The sequence below is a fragment of the Lycorma delicatula genome, chromosome 1, assembly GCF_047948215.1.
Source record: "Lycorma delicatula isolate Av1 chromosome 1, ASM4794821v1, whole genome shotgun sequence".
Classification (NCBI taxonomy): domain Eukaryota; kingdom Metazoa; phylum Arthropoda; class Insecta; order Hemiptera; family Fulgoridae; genus Lycorma; species Lycorma delicatula.
The window spans coordinates 76,492,689-76,512,550 of NC_134455.1; the positions used below are offsets into that span (position 1 = coordinate 76,492,689).

At 24.5% G+C, this 19,862-nt stretch overlaps 1 protein-coding gene across 1 annotated transcript in view; it reads right to left on the bottom strand.

Moving 5' to 3' along the window:
* Nucleotides 1–19,862, bottom strand: part of LOC142317536 (uncharacterized) — a 421,737-nt gene that overhangs the window by 288,170 nt on the left and 113,705 nt on the right. The window contains exon 3 of the mRNA XM_075354096.1: nucleotides 9,104–9,914. Within this exon, the coding sequence (XP_075210211.1) occupies nucleotides 9,104–9,631 (528 nt within the window). The 5' untranslated portion in view covers nucleotides 9,632–9,914. The remainder of the gene's footprint in view (nucleotides 1–9,103; nucleotides 9,915–19,862) is intronic.

Consider the following 19,862-nt stretch of genomic DNA (forward strand, 5'->3'; position numbering starts at 1 on the left):
GTTCGTTAATTCATTGAATTAATTTTTTTAAATATGTAACGATGTTAAAATGATTTTTTCTTCCTGATTATATGACATAATTTTTTCTTTAATAAACGTTCTTTGATCCTAAATTGTTTAATAACATTAAAACCTTACAAAAATTTAAAATTCTGTCCTCCATCTAAAAAAATTTAAAACTAATTCTATGCCTACAATAAATTTTCTAATTATAAATACTGTACAAAAGTCCGTAAGGAATTTATAATTTTAATCTATTTGAATTTGTTATGTAAGTTTATTGTTAAATCGTGCTGTTGTTAAATAGTTTATTGTTAATTTTTTTTATAATAAAAAAAATTAACATATATTGGCGCATGCAAATACAAATAATCATGCAAATTTTTACTTTAAAAAAAAGAATATATATATATATATATATATATATATATATATATATATATATATATAAATAAAATTCTTAATTAAAATAAATATAGAATGCTGTACTTGTTATTTCAGTTTTTCCCCAAAATAATATTTTTTTTTGTTATTTTAATATAAATGATAATTACTTATTTTTTCTTTTATCATTAAATAATAGTAAGTTTTAATAGTTAATGGTACTTATAATAAATAATAGTCATTATTATATATATAATATAACAATTTTATATAATACGTAACAAACATCTATCTACTCATATTAATTAACATGCCCATTCAACAACATTTAGATAAATCGGTGGAAGAATACGGTACAGAGAATAATAGGTGCGAACTCACTCGTTGCAGGGTCGACCAGCATTCTTCCAGGGTGCGATCAGAAATCACACTGTTGGAGCGATTCTATACATCAGCCAGAGAAATCCACAGGTTATCAGAAAGCGAAAGAAAAACATAGACAAAAAATGTTAGTTACCATCACCAATTAACAATTTTAAACCAATACTACACTGTTACGCCATTATTTTCATATATATACATTTTTTTAATAAATAAATATGCATATATATTTTTATCTACGTAGCAAGCTAAGAGCTTATTAATAAAATAAATATCGTACATAACATAAACAAAAAAAAAAAAAAAAAACTACACTACTTTTTTTCAAATTTTGATAAGGAAAATAAATAGAAGATACTTTCAGAAGAACTTTACCGTATAAATATTTTTACCTGGCCTTAAAAAAAATATAAATTAAACAAATATTTAATGGTTACAAAAATGAATTTGTTTAATACTTTAGTTGATTTCTAAATAATCTTTTTTCGTTCACAATCAATTGATTACGATATTTTAAATAATATTCACAGGTTGTAACCTGTTTTGTTAAATTTAAAATTATAAATTACAACATTATCTTTGTAAAAAAAATCACTTAACTGGTATTTAAAAAAAAAAAATTGATTTTCAGTTGAACGTACTTCATTTTTTAAATAGATACTAATATGTGTAAAATTAAGAACATTGTACTAACATTTTTTAAAGTTAATAAATATTTTCTGTTGATAGAAAACTTTGTAAAAATAAAGAATTTATATAATTATATTTTTTATTCATATTATAAATTGTTTGTTTGTTTATTATTTTTATTTAAAGCAGCATCAACAATTAAAATCATTAGCGACTCATCAAGATTAAATTTATAGATGTAATATACCACCGGTAAATGTATAGTCTTAAACAGATTCAGACTGACCATTACTGAGACGTGTGGTTAATTGAACCCCAACTACCAAAGAAGACAGGTATCCACGATCTTGTATCCAAATCCGTATAAAAGGAACTACCTTTACAATTATTTGAACCTAGAACTTTCGTCTTTGAAATCAGCTGATTTGCGATGACGAGTATGCCATTAGATCAATCCGGCGGGGTTAACTTGGTTACAAATTTTTATAGCCGAGTTTTATATTTATTCATTTATAAATAAAAACCATGAATATTAGTAGTAAAATAGTTTAATATTACACTAATTATTAATAAAAAAAGATATTTTGTTTTTAAATAATTTTATATTATTGTTAATGTTATTCTAAATATTGAATTATCACAATTTTTTCTTCTAACCATTTTTTAATAACATCTAGTTATAATTTTTGTCTGTTTTCTTTATTTTTATAAAATGAAGATGCTTAAAAATACATTGTTTCAAAGAAAATAAATTTTTGTTAACATTTTTTGTCACTATTTATTTCATAAAGTTAAAAAAACTTTTTTTGATTATGTAGAAATATGCTATCCAAATAATCTTTTCGAATCAATTCTACACCTTTTTTTATACAGTGATGCTGATTATGGCTCTACAGAAAAGGATTATTATGAGATCTAACTTGTATTGGAATGTTTTTTATAGGAATATTTTCATTTACTTAAAAATCAATCTTTTTTAAAATATTTTATCTTTCTATCAATACATACATATATATATATATATATATATATATATATATATATATATATACATAAAATACAATTAATCATAAATCTCTTAAGTCTTACATAAATTACTGTGTAGTTACATAACTTTTATTTTAAAATGTTTAAGTTATAATAACACTCAAGATAGTTTAAAAATCTAATTTTAATAAATTTGGGTATAAAAAGAAATAACAGATGATGAAGCTTAAAAAAAATTATGTATATAAAGTTTATTAAATACGTTTGAGATCTTTTTTTTACAGAGTAAAAAAAAAGACAGTTTAATTTTTAAGACCAGGTAATAAATAACCACAAATAGAATATTTATAAATTATATTTAACACTGGTAAATAACCAATCAATCACAATAAATTTAAGGTACATTATTATGAATGAAAAAATAAGAAAGAGGGAAAACCACAAATCAAACAGACATAACATGCATGTTATAAAATCACACTTTTTCTCTTTATTTTTATTAACAAATAATTATAAAATAATATAATCAGCAAAAAAAAAAAAAAACCTTATATTTTATTAGAATATAATATAAAAGGAAACGGTTATAATTTTCGATTGGTAAAAAAAAATAAAAAAACAACGGTAAAGTTTAATTAATCGTTTCTTATTTTATTTGATGGGTAGATTTATTAAAATGTTATTTTCAGTTATAAATAGATAATTTTTATAAAAATATATAATACTAAATAATAGATACACATCTTATTTACATTTTATTCTATTTTTAAAAAATTCATAATTTAATTAATTAACATTCATATATTAAATTGTTTTTAATTTATATTTTTTGTGTTTTTGTTTATTAATAATAAAGACAATTGAAGTAAGTTATTAGCTACGGGTGTAAAAAGGAAGAAATTCATAAAGGAAGAATGTTTATAGGAATTAAAATAATAAAAGCAGTTACAAAATATTCGAAGAAAAACTACTTCTTTTTAATGAATATATAAATAAAAAATTATTTAGATTTATGGATATATATTTTTATTATCGATAATTAAGGAATCAAATATTAGTTAAAGTAGAGTGAAATAAGTGAAAATAAGCAAGAGAAAAAAGTTAAAGATTGTAATATATAAAACAGATAATTTAATCAATATAAGCAGAGCGAAAGATACAGTTCAAACAAGTAGTAACAAAATTATTTAATAAAAATTAAATAAATCGAAGTTTTGTTTTCTGTTACAGTTGTCGAAGTATTGTTTTTTTAAATATAAAATAAAAAGTAAATAGTGTTAGGAACAGATAACTGAAGCTTACATTTATGTTTGTGTTAAAACAAAGGCGGATAAATGAGTTTAACATTTCTCAACCAGATTTCAGTCTTTGAATTATCTCTTATATTATCCAACTATATTAAATTTTATTTATTGTTTCTTTTTTTCATATAATTTATTTATTGATAAAAGACTATTACTAAAAAGGACGATAATGTTAAACAAGAACGGTATTAATTGAAAAATTATGTTAAAGGAGTAAGAGGGCTTGCAAGAACAAGACACGGATCAAGGTGTTGAGGGTTGAAAACCCACGTGGCAACTGAGAGGCGCGCTCTTCCAGATGAAACAAGAAAAAGAAGGGGATGATAGGAGGGGATAGTCATGCGCACTTCCTTTAAGCAGGGCGGCACACACAAATAATATATTTTTATCAGAAAATTTCCCTTGATTACTATTATTTACTATTATTCGTAATAACCTATTCATCGGGTTACCTTAATTTACAGTGAAAACAAAAATAAAATTCTTTAAGTAAGTGAGTACATCTATCGATAATTTTTTGTTAATGAATATAGCAACATTCAGGATTTTGATAGAGACATTTTGCTACAGATAACTTGTATTATAAAAAAAAATATATAAAACATTAGAAAACCTTAGTTACGTGCAGATTCATTACTTAGTTTTGAATTTATTCGTTAGAATTTTGATTTAAAACTCAGGAATAATTTTTTGTACAAAAAGGTGATTTAAAAGCAAAAATTATTTTTATATACAGTATTTTTGTTTAAAATTTATATATTTAATATTAAATTATAATTTAAAAATCGATTTTTGTTAATAAAAATATTCAGTTAATTTTAAACAAGATTTATTAAAAAAAATCAATTAAAATTAATATTTAAGTTTACACAAATGCAAGATAACATTTTTTTAAGCTTTGATAAATGTAAATGAGAAATTCTTTAATTTTTGCAAATAAATCAAGAAATACGAAAAGGTATGGCACTACTTTAAAAGGTTTAATATGTTTTGTACTTTTATTTAATTTAAATATATTTTTTTAAATTACTTATGTTTTCAATTTTAAAAAGCTTGAATATTGGATACTGTTAAATCAATGTAGCTTAATTATTTTTAATTTTAAAAACTAAATAAATAGTTTGTTACGTACACTAAAAAAAATAAATAATTTCGATTTAGTTTTCAAGAAAAATATAAGATTAAAATTTATTTTTAATATTTAAGTGCTTTATTTGAATAATAAAATATTTTTATCAAAATGTATAAAACAATTATTCTTTCTACATAACTCTCCTGTAATAAATATAATCCTGCCTGATTTTTAATTTGTTGTTTATTATTATCTGATTAATAATTTAAATAAATAAATTTATTCTTCTGTATGGAAACTATGATTTACCTTATAAGAAAATGTTATATTAATTTTTTTAAATGTATTTGTAAAATTAATTATTTGTTTGTTAAAGTAATTTTCGATTTAATTACAGGAAAATATTATTAATAATTATAATGTAAAATGAATTAAATATTATTAAAATAATTAGAAACAAATTATTAATTTTATATCCCCATGAAAGAATTTTTTAGGGTATTTTAAGTCTCAGTAAGAGTGTAAAAATATTATATTATTATGTTTTTTAATATAATAAAATATGTCTTTAGATAACGTGCGATTTTTATATATTAAAAATTAATCTCTAAAAGAAATACGATTAATAAACAAAAAATAAAAATTTTAAATACATATATCAGTTTTGTTTAAACTAAAATATTTGGGTTTTGAATTAAACTAACATTTATTTTAATAAAACATATTTCATTGATTACTTAATGCAATGCAAAAAAAAATATTTTGAATTGTTTTTTGTATTATATAATATTTTCTTATATTTAGTAAATGTTATAATCAAACAAACATTCATTGGTATTTAAATTTTAATGGACAGGTTTTATTCTCTAACAAACGTCATTAAAGTCCCCGTTAAAAAAATATATTTATTATCTTTTGAGTTATTTTAAAAGTTAAATAATAAATAATGAGTAATTAAAAATGTGGAAAGATTAAATTAACATTTATAACTTTTGAAAATTTACTATAAATTTAAAGTATATTCAAAAATATTTGGTATTTACAAATTTACAAATTCAAACAAATAAAAAGATTTGTTGAGAATTAAAAAAATTCATCAAAATGTCTGAATATATAAAATGCATAAAAAAATAATAATTTTCTGACAGGAATAAACATAACATTAAACACATTTAAAATTGGTCAGTTTAAAATCCAACAAAAATTTATTTACATCAACATATAGCTTATTTAATACGGCTTTTTTTATTATTTTAATCTGAAGAAATACAGTAAAAAATTATCTAACAGTTTCCTTGAAATTATTTACTCTATCATGTTACTACAAATTACTTTTTTTTTTTTAAGAATGAATTTGTTATTGGTTTATAAAGTAATTAATTAACAGTAAGTTTAATTTATTAAAAAATTATATTAGTGTATTTAAATTTTAAATAAACGTTTACGGTATTTTTATCATTTAAAAATAATTTTTATTCGGTTATTGTTTTTTAAAAAACTAATATATCAAAATTTTAAATATTTTCTTTAGTATTTTAATATTCTGATAGATCTTGATATGATAAATTTTACTTTATAATCGAATATAAAGAATTCTTAAAAGTTTTACGGTCCTTAAAAAAAAATACTATTTTAGATAAAAAAATTAGAATTTTACCTCGATTTTACTTTAATTTCATGGATAATGTTTAGATATTTTAGATAATTATAAACATAAAATTTTACAATTATATTTAGAAATAATTTAAAAATATATTTTATTTTATATAGAAAGCGATACATCAGTTGTACGGATGTTAGTTCTCTATTATTGTTAAATAAAATATAGATAATTTACATGGAAAAATATTTATATTAAAACGAAAAATTAATTATTTTTATTTTTATTTATGTCTTTTTTTTAAAGTAAATAGAAATAGTTTTTTTAAAAAAAAAAAAAATCCTTTTTAGTATTGGAATTTTCATAGCCTACAGCAAAAGGTTTGTAAAATAATAGGCCTAAAGGTTTTAAAACAATTAATCCTACTTTTCATAAATTAATGTTTATTATTTTAATTTTTTTCTTTAAAATAATATATTTAGATGAAGTAATTAATTACGAAATAATTACTAAAATTATTAGGATATTTTTGAAAAATTTAAATTAATAAAAGTATTTATTTTGAATGAAAACAAATTTAATATTTTCCATTTATTTTTTAGTTAAAAATTTATAAATATATATTATATATTTTTAAAAAATTTTAAGTAATGGTAAGACACGTTGTTGCGCTAATAAAAAATAATTATCAATAAAAAATTTACCGGTAAGTAGAAGATATTTTAATGTAATTGTAAAATGATTAATTTATAAAAATTTGGGTTAGCCAATATTATTTACGTTCACTCATAGCTTTTTCAGAATAAATTCTAACTTTTATAACATTTAGAAAGAACTTCTTGATAAGATAAAAATTTCTTTACAAGTGATTAAGCTGCTATTTAATTTTTTATCCGGGATAAAATCAAATATTTTATAAAAAGAATATTATAAATACTTCAAGTATTTTTTTGTACAATTTTTTTAAATTTAATAAAAAACGATTTAACGAAATTACCTAGGCCTATTTAAAATACATAATAATTGTAACAGTTTTACGTACAAAAATAAAATAATCAGAAGGCGTACGTTAAAATTTTAACCGTAAGTTTTTAGTTGGCGGTGTTCGAATTTTTTAATAGCAAATAATTATTTTAATTTTTAAAATACAGTCTTATAAACTTTATATGATAATTCATTTTTTAAGAACATTTCCATAAATTTAAAACTTTAATTAATTTTAAATTAATTTAATTTAAAATTGGGTGCTGGTTAAGTAATATTTAATATTTAGCTTCTTACACGTTATTTATTATAAGCTTAGATTTTGATTAGCCCTATTTATTTATTTATTTTTTTTAACACACTTAAAAAAAGTATATTCAGTTAAAGTTAATTTTATCAAAATTCAATCTGTATTTTTATTTTAAATTAAGATTAAAATATTTTCTCCGTTAAATAATTCCATGAGTATAATTTTACGAAGTATTAAAGATATTACTCTTAAATATGATTTTTTATTTGTAATCAAAATTTTGAAATAAAATAACTAACAATTTGGAGTCAAATTCATTAGGTTTAGATAATTTTTTCAGTCATATTTAGTAATTATATTCTGGTTATGAATTTTATGTTTTAATTTAAGCTGTACATTATAAATTGAAAAAAATAAAAATTACATTAAAAATTATAAATTAAAAAATTGGGATGAATGAATTGGGATATATCTTTTAAAATATATTCATTAAAATAAAAATACTTACTAATTACGCGTTGATTTTTTTTTCATTACGTTTTTCAGTACGTAATGCCTTTTTAAATATGCATATTTTTAATTTAATAAAAAAAGGATTGTTTTTTATTATTATTTAAAATTTTATTTCGTTTACTTTTAAAACAAATTAAATACTTAAAGGGAGAATTTTTGGCTACGTTATAAAATATTTATAACTTATATTAATTTATAAGTAAAATAATAGGTAGATGTTGATAATTTATACAGAGATGTTGATATTTTAAAAAGTAATTTAAAATATGAAAAGATTAAGTAATTTACTTAAATTTATCTTGATTAATTTTTTTGAGTATGAAGACATTAAATTGTTAAAATATATTTTCTATTAATTTTACGAAAAAGTTTTTATTTTTTACTGATATTCGCAGATGTAATTGAAATAAATAATGACACGTGCATTTAATAAAATCAAAAATAATTTTTGCAATTTTATTTAGTAATATTTTTATCGGCTAAATTAAATTTTTTTATCGCTGTTTAATAAAAAAAAAAAAACAACATATATTTATTTATGTGTTTATATTAAAGTGGTTTTTTTTTTAATTGAATAACATAAACAATATAGTTTCTATGACTATTTATTTGTTGTTATTTTAAATATTCCAGTCTATTACTTATTAATTATGTAAGTTTATTTAATAATTATTTGAAAAATAAAACTGATGATTAGAAAAAGCGTTAAAAAATGAATTAAATTTTTTAATTTAATTTATTTATGGGTGTATAGATTTTGTAACATAAATGGGTTAAAATAACAAAAGCCACATGTAAGAAAAGCGTACCATGATCTCAAAGTAAGCATTTATAAGTAAGGTTAAAACACATGACCCCGAATAGTTTAACAATGATTATAAAAAAAAAAGATAAACATATCCAATGAACACCTCTTTTTTTTTAAATCTTGAAACAAATTTCACACTATTATTGTAGAAGAAACACCATATAAATGAGAAACTTAATCGTTGAGTTACCTGTAGGCCTAACTCATTAGCTAGTTTTTCTGCCATCATCATTTTCGGATCGGCGAGAGCTAAAGCGTTTGAGGCATTGCCGACCGGTGACGCTAGGGGATCAGAAGCTTGCGTAGCACCTTGTGGCTCCGGTGTATTTCCTTGTCCGGGAATACCGGTGGGTCCTTGATGATGCTGTTGTTGTTGTTGCTGCTGCTGTTGTTGCTGCTGCTGCTGCTGCTGTTGTTGTTGTTGTTGTTGTTGTTGTTGTTGTTGTTGCTGCTGCTGTTGTTGTTGTTGCTGCTGCTGCTGTTGTTGTTGTTGTTGCTGATGTTGCTGAGGAGTGGTAGAGGTCGGGGGTGGCAACTCCTGAGCGGACGGAGGAGTGGCCATGTGCTGGGGTTGTGGTTGGGGAGTGTTGGCATTACTAATCGGGGGAGACGGCTGTGGGGACGCGTGAGGGGGTCCCCGCGCCTGCTGCCAGAAGTCCGCCGCGGGGTTCATCTTGAAGACGGGGCGTTGGATAAGCACCGCCGCCTCTGTCGACATCGGGTCGCCGGGCGACGATCTCAAGTCCAGCGGTGTCGATATCGTGATGGTTGACTTTGTCACGCGCCTCGGACAATCACCCCCCCTAGACTATCAGCTGTCAATTCGGTTAGGACACGCGGACCTCGCGCCGCGACGATTAAAACATGAACACAATATTATTACTATTACGATTATTTCCACTCACTACACGACCGGTCGACGACGGGACTTCTGGCCAGCTCAGCGGCTCCCCATCACCCAACTCCTTGTTCAATTCCTCTTGACCCCACTATTACTCCCACTGAAACAAACACAATAACCACTTTATCAGAAGTCAGCAATTATAATCACCACCTTAACATAGTAAACATATCAGTTAGTAACTAACATTACATTTTCAACTTTTATGGTTTATAAATCATACATTAACCAATTATAAATTTTTATAAAATTGGATATTTAATTTATAAAAAATAATAATTTAATTATGAGAACTGCGTATAATTGAAGCCAGCCTAACAATGGCACTACGTACAGCACTCAAAACTAACCAATCATCATTCAAATTTGATAAATTATCAATTAATCTTAATATATATTTATTATATTAAACGCGGATAATTAAAATTTTTAAAGTAAACGATAACAAACATTTTTGAAAAATTCTTATTATTAGAATTTTTAAAAGAAAATATATATAATTGAAAAATATTCCGAGATATGAACGTCCTTTAATTAACAGATTATGTTAACCGTTTGAAAGTAAAACTTTTTAAAAATTCACCATCATATTTTCTGATGACGTAGCATTATTTTTACGTTAATAAAATTTTATTTAAACGGTTTACATTTTGATGAATATAAATTTTTTTTTTTTTTTAATTTAAATTAAAAGTTTTCACTGAGCAAAGTAAACTGATATGTCTTGAAGTACCGAAAATTATTGAAGGAGTACCGGCGGAGTAAGAAAATCTAAGTCGACGGGACGCGGAGTGAAGATGCAGGTCGCCTGAGGACGACTGGGAAGGACGCCTAGTATCAGGCAGACTTATAATGCGAGAGTCGGAAGAAGAGAAAAAAACGCGTCACTTTCTTAAGAAGGGTGAAATGAAAAAGTGCAGGCGTCGGGAGGTGAGGCGCCTTTTTGAGCGACGACCTCTCTTGTCGCGTCGCGGCGCGTACTGAGCGCGGCGTCTACCGTCTAGCAAGGCGGTGCGGCGTCTTCAAGGGGGGAGCAAACTTGGGCTTCGAGAGAGTCTCTCTTAGAAACGCTACCCACCCCGCCCTCGCGTCTCACCTTCTCTCTTTCCCTCTTAGAAAAACCCCTCTCTTTCCTTCCCTCTCCCCTCCCACCCGATATTTTCCTTACAATTTTCTGCGCCGGCGTCTTCTCCCCTCCAGTTACCGCTAAGATTTTCCTTTCCCCCACTACATTCCATCTTTCACCCCTCCCGTAGCATGGAAGGGGGAATTCTAAGGGGTTGAAAAAATCGAATAAAAAGAGGTCCATCCCTTTCCCCTTGTTGCGATTTTTATTTCCCTCTTCCTTTGGTCCTACCACCCTCACACTGCCGACTTGTAGCGGGGCCCTAGGGAAAAATCTCAACGCGTGCTTTATGTCCACACCACCTAATTCTAAACACAAACATTTCTTTGAATAAGCGTTTCTACGAAGATGAAAACCGATTGTAATTGACCAGTACTGTTTACATCCTCTCCCACCGATGTTACGGTTGCAACTTCAAACAATCTTACAAACTTTACATCATTTTGTGTATAGAACCAAAAAATGTTTTTATAATCACATAAGACTTCTTACAAATTACAGAATTTCATCCCCCAAATAAAATATATTATTTGATTAAAAAAAAAAAATGAAATGACTACAGAAATGTAAATAACAAACATGAAATAACTGAAAGGTAATAAATCAACTAATTTGTATTAATTTTTCTGCAATAATTTTACTTTTTCAAATAAATATTTAGGTATGTATAACATACGAATTATTTTTAAAGACACGTAATTAAAGTTTTTGGTAGAGTCTTTATACTTTGAGTTAGCTTTATATCCTAAGTAAGCTAGACAATAAATATTTTTATATTTTTTATAACCTGTTCAATGAGTCATATAAAATTAATTTAAAAAATCCTTTAAGTACTGTAACATATTATTAAAAAAATACATATTTAACACTAATAAGTAAACGAATGTGATTGTTATAAAAGTAAACCAAAAAAATATATATAAAAATATAAGCAGAATGGTCCATCCTCTATTTTTTCATTAGAGTTAAAAAGGATCATTTCCTTTCCCCTTTTAAAAAGATCGTAAAAAAGGGTGAAATTAAGGGTGGGTTTAAGGATTGATGGACAGGAGGGGTGATGTGTTAGGGGTGTTGAACTATTGGAGTATAAGAAATGTCATTTATAAATGGGTAGATAACTGAGCTTGTGGTTCATATATGGTAAAAAAAAAATATAAAATTAATTTAAATTATTTAAAAATAATTGATTTTTTTCGGAAAATTTAAAAAAAAAGAAAGAAAACATTAAGCTGATTTCTAGTTTCTTTTCTTTTTAAACTAAATTATTTTTATTTATTGAATTACAATTAAATTTCGACTACATGTTATCACATGCAACAGATGTATTTCTAGCCTATCATTAAAGTATCCCTACCCTACCTCAACGTTTTTATAATAATTATAATAAGTTTTTATGATAAAGATAATTTAAAAATCTCTTTCTCTTAAGAATGAGGTGATCTCAATAACATTTATACATCATTATCGCGCAATGAATAAGATTTTTGAAGATATATCTATTTTATGTGTTAAAAGATTTTGGATGTATTTAAGACTGATAAACCTAAAGAACACAAGGAATCTATGAAATCAAGATATTTTATAAATCAGATCTCACATGCTCATATCTTTCCTTTTTACTGTTAATTTAGTCACTTACCTTCGTACCCGAGAGTAAATGAGTTTAAAATGGTTTTAATTAAGTTAAAATTAAAAAAGCATTAGTTAAATAATAAAAAAAATATGTCGGTAAAAACATAATACATAGGAATGCCTAGTAAATCATTGGATAAGAACATAAAAACATAATTAGAAAATTTATTTTTTTCTATAATATTTTGGTTGTCAGAGGTTGTATACTTTTTTATGAAATTAACGTAGGAACAACTCTTGGATTTATGTGAAAATTAATGTCAAAATTTATGTAAAATTATGTCAAAATTACAAATACTGTTATTATTTTCTTAATATTTCGTAAGTCTTTGATTAAGTGTACAAAAAAAATAAAAAAAAATAAATTTAAATAATATTTTATTTTTATCTTATGTAAACGAAGTGTTTTAGATAACTATAAAATAAACATTCTAAGTGAAAAATTGAATAAAAAAAATTAAAAATTAAAATCTTATCATAATATATATATATATATATATATATATATATATATATATATAAATATAAATTAGTTTAAATGATAGTATCAGAATCATCACACAATAAAAATCTCAAGATTAAAAATACAATTATGCTTATCTAAATTTTAGATACATGTAACATTTTATGCATTCTGATTAGTTTGATTACTATTGAAACTAATACTTAAAGTCATGAAGTTAGTAATAAAAATATTACAATATTTCATTGTAAAATTAAATTGTTTTGCAATATTTCATTCTACAAAAAAACTTACAGTGAAATTTTCAATCAATAAAAATTTTTTGTTTAATTTTTTTTTTTACAACTTGTTAAATATCTCACAGAGTATGCGCGAATATTCTTTCTCCAGGAACTCCCGCTATCTAGCGGAGATTCTTTAAACTACTAAGGGGTAAAATACGCGCTCAAGGGTTGCTTCTTTCAGTGTGAATGAGAAATTCAAGAGAGTCGGAGATGTTATTTTATGCTCTTCTATAACCAGCTTTGATCATACGATGTTTCTCAACTTACATTAATGGGGAAATGTTTATCATCATAATTTTTTAAAATTATTTTTATTTAATTTATTATTAATATTTTTGATAGTAATTTTTATTATTAAATAACTTATTCATTTTTTTATTTTATATACACATGCAAACTTCATCAGTAAATTTGTAGAACAAATTTTAATTTGTATAAAATGGATAAATATATCTTATATTGAGATGAAATTTATTACTTAGAACATTAAAATAATTTTACTTATTTTTTCATAAAAACGGAATAATTTTTAATGAGTTATATTTTTTTTATCGAAAACCTTGGTGAAAAGTTATTTATAGAAATTATTGTAAAAGCTGTATTAACAAAAAATTTAAATAATAAAAATATTTTATGTAGAAAAGTGTAATATTAAAGTATAACTGTGATAAATATAGAAAAAAAAAATTATTTTTTTTATAAAATATTAGTTATAAAATTAAGAGTTCAAGAAATACGTAAATTTCTGCAAATTATTTTAAGAAATTATATCATTTTTTTTATTTAATAATAAATATACAAATTCTTTTTTAAAGTTATTTACAAAGAACTTACGATAAAAACTTCATTGAAGTCCCATAAAGTTTATTAATTTATTTTTTTATACAACCATTTTGCGGATTCATCAGGTTAAAATTAAAGAATTTATAGAGAAAAAGTAACGTTACATACGTCCAATTTAATCTGTTATTTCAATTAAAAATTAAGTTAAATAAAATATTTAAATGTAATTTAACTGTAATGTAACTTTCTACAAAATATTTCAGTTCATTGATTAAATATCAATTGGTTTTTTTACAAAAAATAATATTTTGGTTTATTTTTAATGAAGAAAGAATATTGTATGTTATCTAATTTCAAAACTTAATTTAATAATAATCCTCGCTTTGTGTTGTTTATGAATAGATGACTACCTCTGAGATTGTAGCAACGGAAAAATTATAACAAAATTATGATAAATATTTTTCTATAAAAAAAATAATTTTTTTAAATATTATTATTAAAATTCATTGATCAGTGGTACAAAAAAATAAAAATACTATATTTTATTATCAAAAATGTCTGTTAATTTAAGGCACCATAAAAATTCCCATCAAAAGTAACTATAATCGATTGTCTAATTATGTAAGCGCTAAATTGAAGTTGTAATTGCACTAGTTAAAATTTGCTAGTTAATTTTAGTTAAAAGTTGAATATGTATGACATATACTTTCACAAAAGTTTGTATGAAATTTGAGTTAAAAAGCCACACATATATCTCTATGTGTCTAAATATATATGTTTATATATATATGTAGAAATAATATATATATATATATATATATATATATATATATAGTGTTTGTGTCATTAACAGTATTAATTTATAAGATTACTTCAGATTAGCTAATAAAAAAAAAAGTTACTACAGTTTCATTAACAACTTTTGAGCAGTAAATGTGTAAAATTAACATGATATAAAATCAATAAAATCTTGCATTAATATTAAAAAAAAATTATATGTAGATAAAAAAAAAATGTAATTTATTTTCTTCTAAAATAACACCCTACAATAGCTATTGATAGATGACAATGAAATTTTGTAGCTTGCGAAAAATGTAGTGTTTCACCGGGATTCGAACTCGGCAAACCTTTAGAGGAAATACAGGGCACTACCAATTCGCCACGGAGATCGGTGAAGTGGCGATTATTATTATTATTACAAATGTAATAATAATAATAATAACATTTAAAATTAGATTTGCAACTTAAACAAACTTATCAATGATTACTGACTTTTTTATTACCTTTCTAAAGCTTATTCAATTTTTAAAATTATCTACCAATTGAAAGCAACACTTATCCTCCAGTAAAAATAAAAATAACCTGTACGAGGCATAGTTACTTATAAACAAAGTGGTAATTTTATTTAAAAGCAAGAAATATTAATTAACGAGGAAGGGTAAAAGAATACTGTTCTGAAACTTGGAAAGCTTTGATATACGTAGTCGATTTAAAGGTCTATTGCCGATTTTTACCTTAGTAAATTACTTTATACATTTGAATGTCTCAGTCAAAAAAACAAAAAAAAAAAACGTTATCCTGTATGATTTGTAAAGAGGTAAGACAATTTTAAAATGTACTGAAATATTGTACATTTAGTAGTAGAAAAATGAATTCATCGTTTGTTTATTCGTAAGTACAAGTGATTGGAGAATATAGTAATTCCTTGCTTTCGTTTTTGAGATTTTTGAGGCCAAATTTTATGCATCTCTACATCTTATTTTATATGTAAGGAAATTACATTTTAAGTGAGTGGTATTTTTGTAACTCTCATAAACAAAACGCAAAGAAAATTCAATTTCACCCCTATCCCAACGTGCGACCGAAAGTAATACCGTACTTTTCTTTGAAAAGACGGCAGAAAAAAAAACTAAAACAACGAGGGTTGTGTTATCTGTCAGGACTTGTAATATAGTTAGTTTCTAAGCCAATCGATCAGTTTACTTCTTTACAGGAGAAAAAAACTTGAATTGTGCTGGCTATTTCATATTAAATCTAATAAATAAAAAGGTAAATACGATTCTTGTCGTTTCTCTTCAAAAACGATTCTTGAAATAATTGTTAATTATTCATTTATACGTGCAGGTAAAAATATTAATTTATTATATTAAAATATTCTATTTTTTAATATGAAAAACATCTAACTTAAGTATAAATATTGACTTAAAACAACAATAATATTCTGCCATAATTATTATTTTAATTGCAATTATTGTTATCATATTTAACAGTCTACTAAATAACTAACGCCACAGTAATATTTACATAAGCGTACAAATGTGTATGAGAGTGCGTGGGGTTGATGACTGCATGGAATTTTGTCAGGAAATTTGTTATGATAATACACAATGTTTATGATGAATAACTAACTTTATACACACTAAAACATGCGCGTACACATTATACATAGATATAAACACGCATATATATATATATATTTATATATATATATATATATATATATATCATAATTGAATTGTTTTTGACATAGACATTTCGAAATAGGAATTCGTGTTTATACTAATGATGAAAATGTTCTGAAAATGGACAAATAGTTATTATTATTAACATTAAAAAGCGAGCAAAATTAATTAATGTTTTACAAAAGTAAACTGTACATCATTTTTCGTAACTTCTTATTGTACTTAATTAATAAAAATTCCAAATTTCAATTATTTCAGAATTTTTTAAAATTATTAATTTATATAAAAAATTAGAACCTTTAAATTTAAAGGTTCTTCTAGCCTTTATAAAGGTTAGAAGAACCACAAATCCATAGGATTTGTGGTCCACAAGAAGAACAAGTCCACAAGTTGAAAAAACAAATGTTTTTCCAACGGTAAAACTAATAGAAACAAAATTTGTTTTTGAAATTTGAAGTTTTAGAAAATAAAATAATTAAAAGAACAAATAAATTAGAATATCCGGGAAAAGTAATAGCACCAAATGTTTTGGAAAAATAAGGAATGAAAACTAGAGTAATAAAAATGCAAATGTCTTTTCATTTAACAAAAATCTTATATAACAAAAAATCCTTTTCAAAAAATGCTTAGACATTACAGAACAGTTATTTTACCAGAAACCCTATACGGAGCGGAATGTTTGCAAAAGTTTTCAGAAATTAATATAACTAAAATGGAGAAGATAATATTAAGAAAAATTCACGGCCCTAAAATCGTTAATGAAGAATATAAAATCTCAGAAGAAATTTACTGAAATTAAGAAATAATAGAAAGTACAATGAAAAAAGAAGACATAAATTTTATGGACATCTATACAGAATGGATAGGAACAGACTAACTTACAGTTACTAAGTAACTAAGAAATTGTTTACATACTTTGAAAACAGAAAAACAAAGATTGTATGGTTTAAAGAAGTTGACAAGGATTTAAAAGTATTAAATATCTCAGAGAAAGTTATTGAAAATAGAAACATATTTATGAAACAAATAGATGAATCTAAATTTCCAGAAAAGCCGATAACCAGAAATGAAAAATCAAAATTGAATAAAGAGAAAAGAGAAAAACACTGAGAAAGAATGAAACAATTTTGGAAAAGGAGTAAGAAGTCTAAAGCTGTGCAACCTGATCCTTAAATGATCCAATCGAAAGAAAATATTTCTATAATCTTTTTCACCTGAAAAATATTTGTAAAAAAATTAAAAATAAATCTAATATAAACTAATGCTGTTGGTATAATACTAAATGAATGACGTATCTTGAGGGATATCGCACGAGCTTGATGCTGTTTCCTATTACTTCCTTTGATAAGAAAACAGTTGAATTCCATGTCAGTATAACATTTTCTAATCATTTTTTCTAACACATAATATTATGTAAAAATTTTAACTTATATTTGTTTAATGGGAAATTGAAGTAACAGTTTAAAAAAAATAATAATAATTCCAGCTGCGAAGTTGATAAATTAAAAATTATTTGTAGTTTAAATAACTGTTGTTAATGTTAAATAATATCAATATATACTTATAAGTCAATTACCAATATTAATGAGGAAATTATTAAGGTAAGGTAAAAAGTAAAATTTTAAGCTGCCATTAAACACTATGTAATTTTTAGATTTTATCTAGTATTTAATAAATTTAAATGAGAGTTTGATTAAATTTATATTGACATATTTCAGTCGTAATTTTGGAAAATATATATCCTTTATTTTATTTTTCATAGTACTAATATAAAATACCTTGTGGTACAGATTTAAAAATGGGCGAATTTATGATAAGTTGTTATTAAAGAAATAAATGGTTCCAGTTTTCAGTTATTTACTGTTTAATTCTAGAACATGGGATTAATTCTAGAAATCATTAAAATGCCTATGAGTCGATGTAATCGAACTAAAACAAATATTTTCACTTTTTACTTATCTGTAGTATTTCAAAATATTTTTAGAGACGTCTACGTCTATTAGAATATATCCCATGAATTACTTTTTACGATTTAAAAATTTTATTTTTGTACCATCAGTAGAAAAAGGATCATCCAATGATAATCTTCAACGAGTATAAAAACAATTAATATGATAAATAAGTACAAGATAAATACTACGAATAAAAATAATACTAGTAACTATGAAATAACATAATATTTGATAGTGTCTTTGAACGTAGTTAAATATATTCTCACCATTAAGTGGGGTACGTATAAATGGAACAGAAATAAATAATACATTAACTTTAAGATAACCATAGATAAATAATAAACTTAAGCATAATCGAAAATAAAAAAAAATAATTATAAGAAGTGTTATCTCCAACAAACCGGATCATCATAACGGTCCATCAAGCATATGGAATCTTTTCAGTGTCCTAACGTTCTCCCTGTTTTCAAGAAAATTCAGAGCTACATGATTAACATACTTCTCCAATATGGATACATATATCGAAACTAGGCGTTCAACTTCTTCTCGAACGTAAGGAATTGCTATGTAATCGTGGATTTCAGTATTCCTTGCGAACCAAGACGCTTGGGTTTCGATCTCCACATTGCGGTGGGAATGGAAAGTGGTTGAGATACGTTTCGTTGGAGATATGTGGTTGTATTCCAAAGTTCAATTCCGTAAGTCCATACCGGCTTTGGGAAAGCCTTGTAAAACAAAATCTTGTTGAATAAAGAAAGTTGAGATCCCTTACCCAATATCCAGTAAATCTTTTAAAACTTAATGTTAAGCAACTTCCTTTTCTCCCTTACATGATCCCTCCAAGTTAAACGGCGATCAAGGTAAAAGTCCAGACACCTTACCTTACTGGTATGAAGTATTTTGACGCCGTTTGAATGAACTTCAGAGCAATATATTCTCATCGTAAATGTTACGTGGCTGGACTTTGTCGGATTTACTTTTATTCTCCATTTACGCAGCCAAACGCTGATGGTATCCAGTGCAGATTGTAATTTCTCCGAGGCTATATTCGGGCTATCGTCAACCGCCAAAATTGCCGAATCATAAGTATATGTCGCAACTATGACACTGTCAAGATTAGATAGGCCAGCATTGCAGACCAGGAATAAAGTATATCTATAAAAATTATTTCTAGCATAGATGTATTAAATAGATATTCATATACAGAAATTAACTCCAGCATAGTATTATACCTTGAATTTTATTGGACAGATCTCATTTTTTAAACAGGGTTAAACTAGAAATCTATAAAAATCAGCAATAGAGTTACTTAAGTCTGATCAAATCTCTCTACTCATATACACATA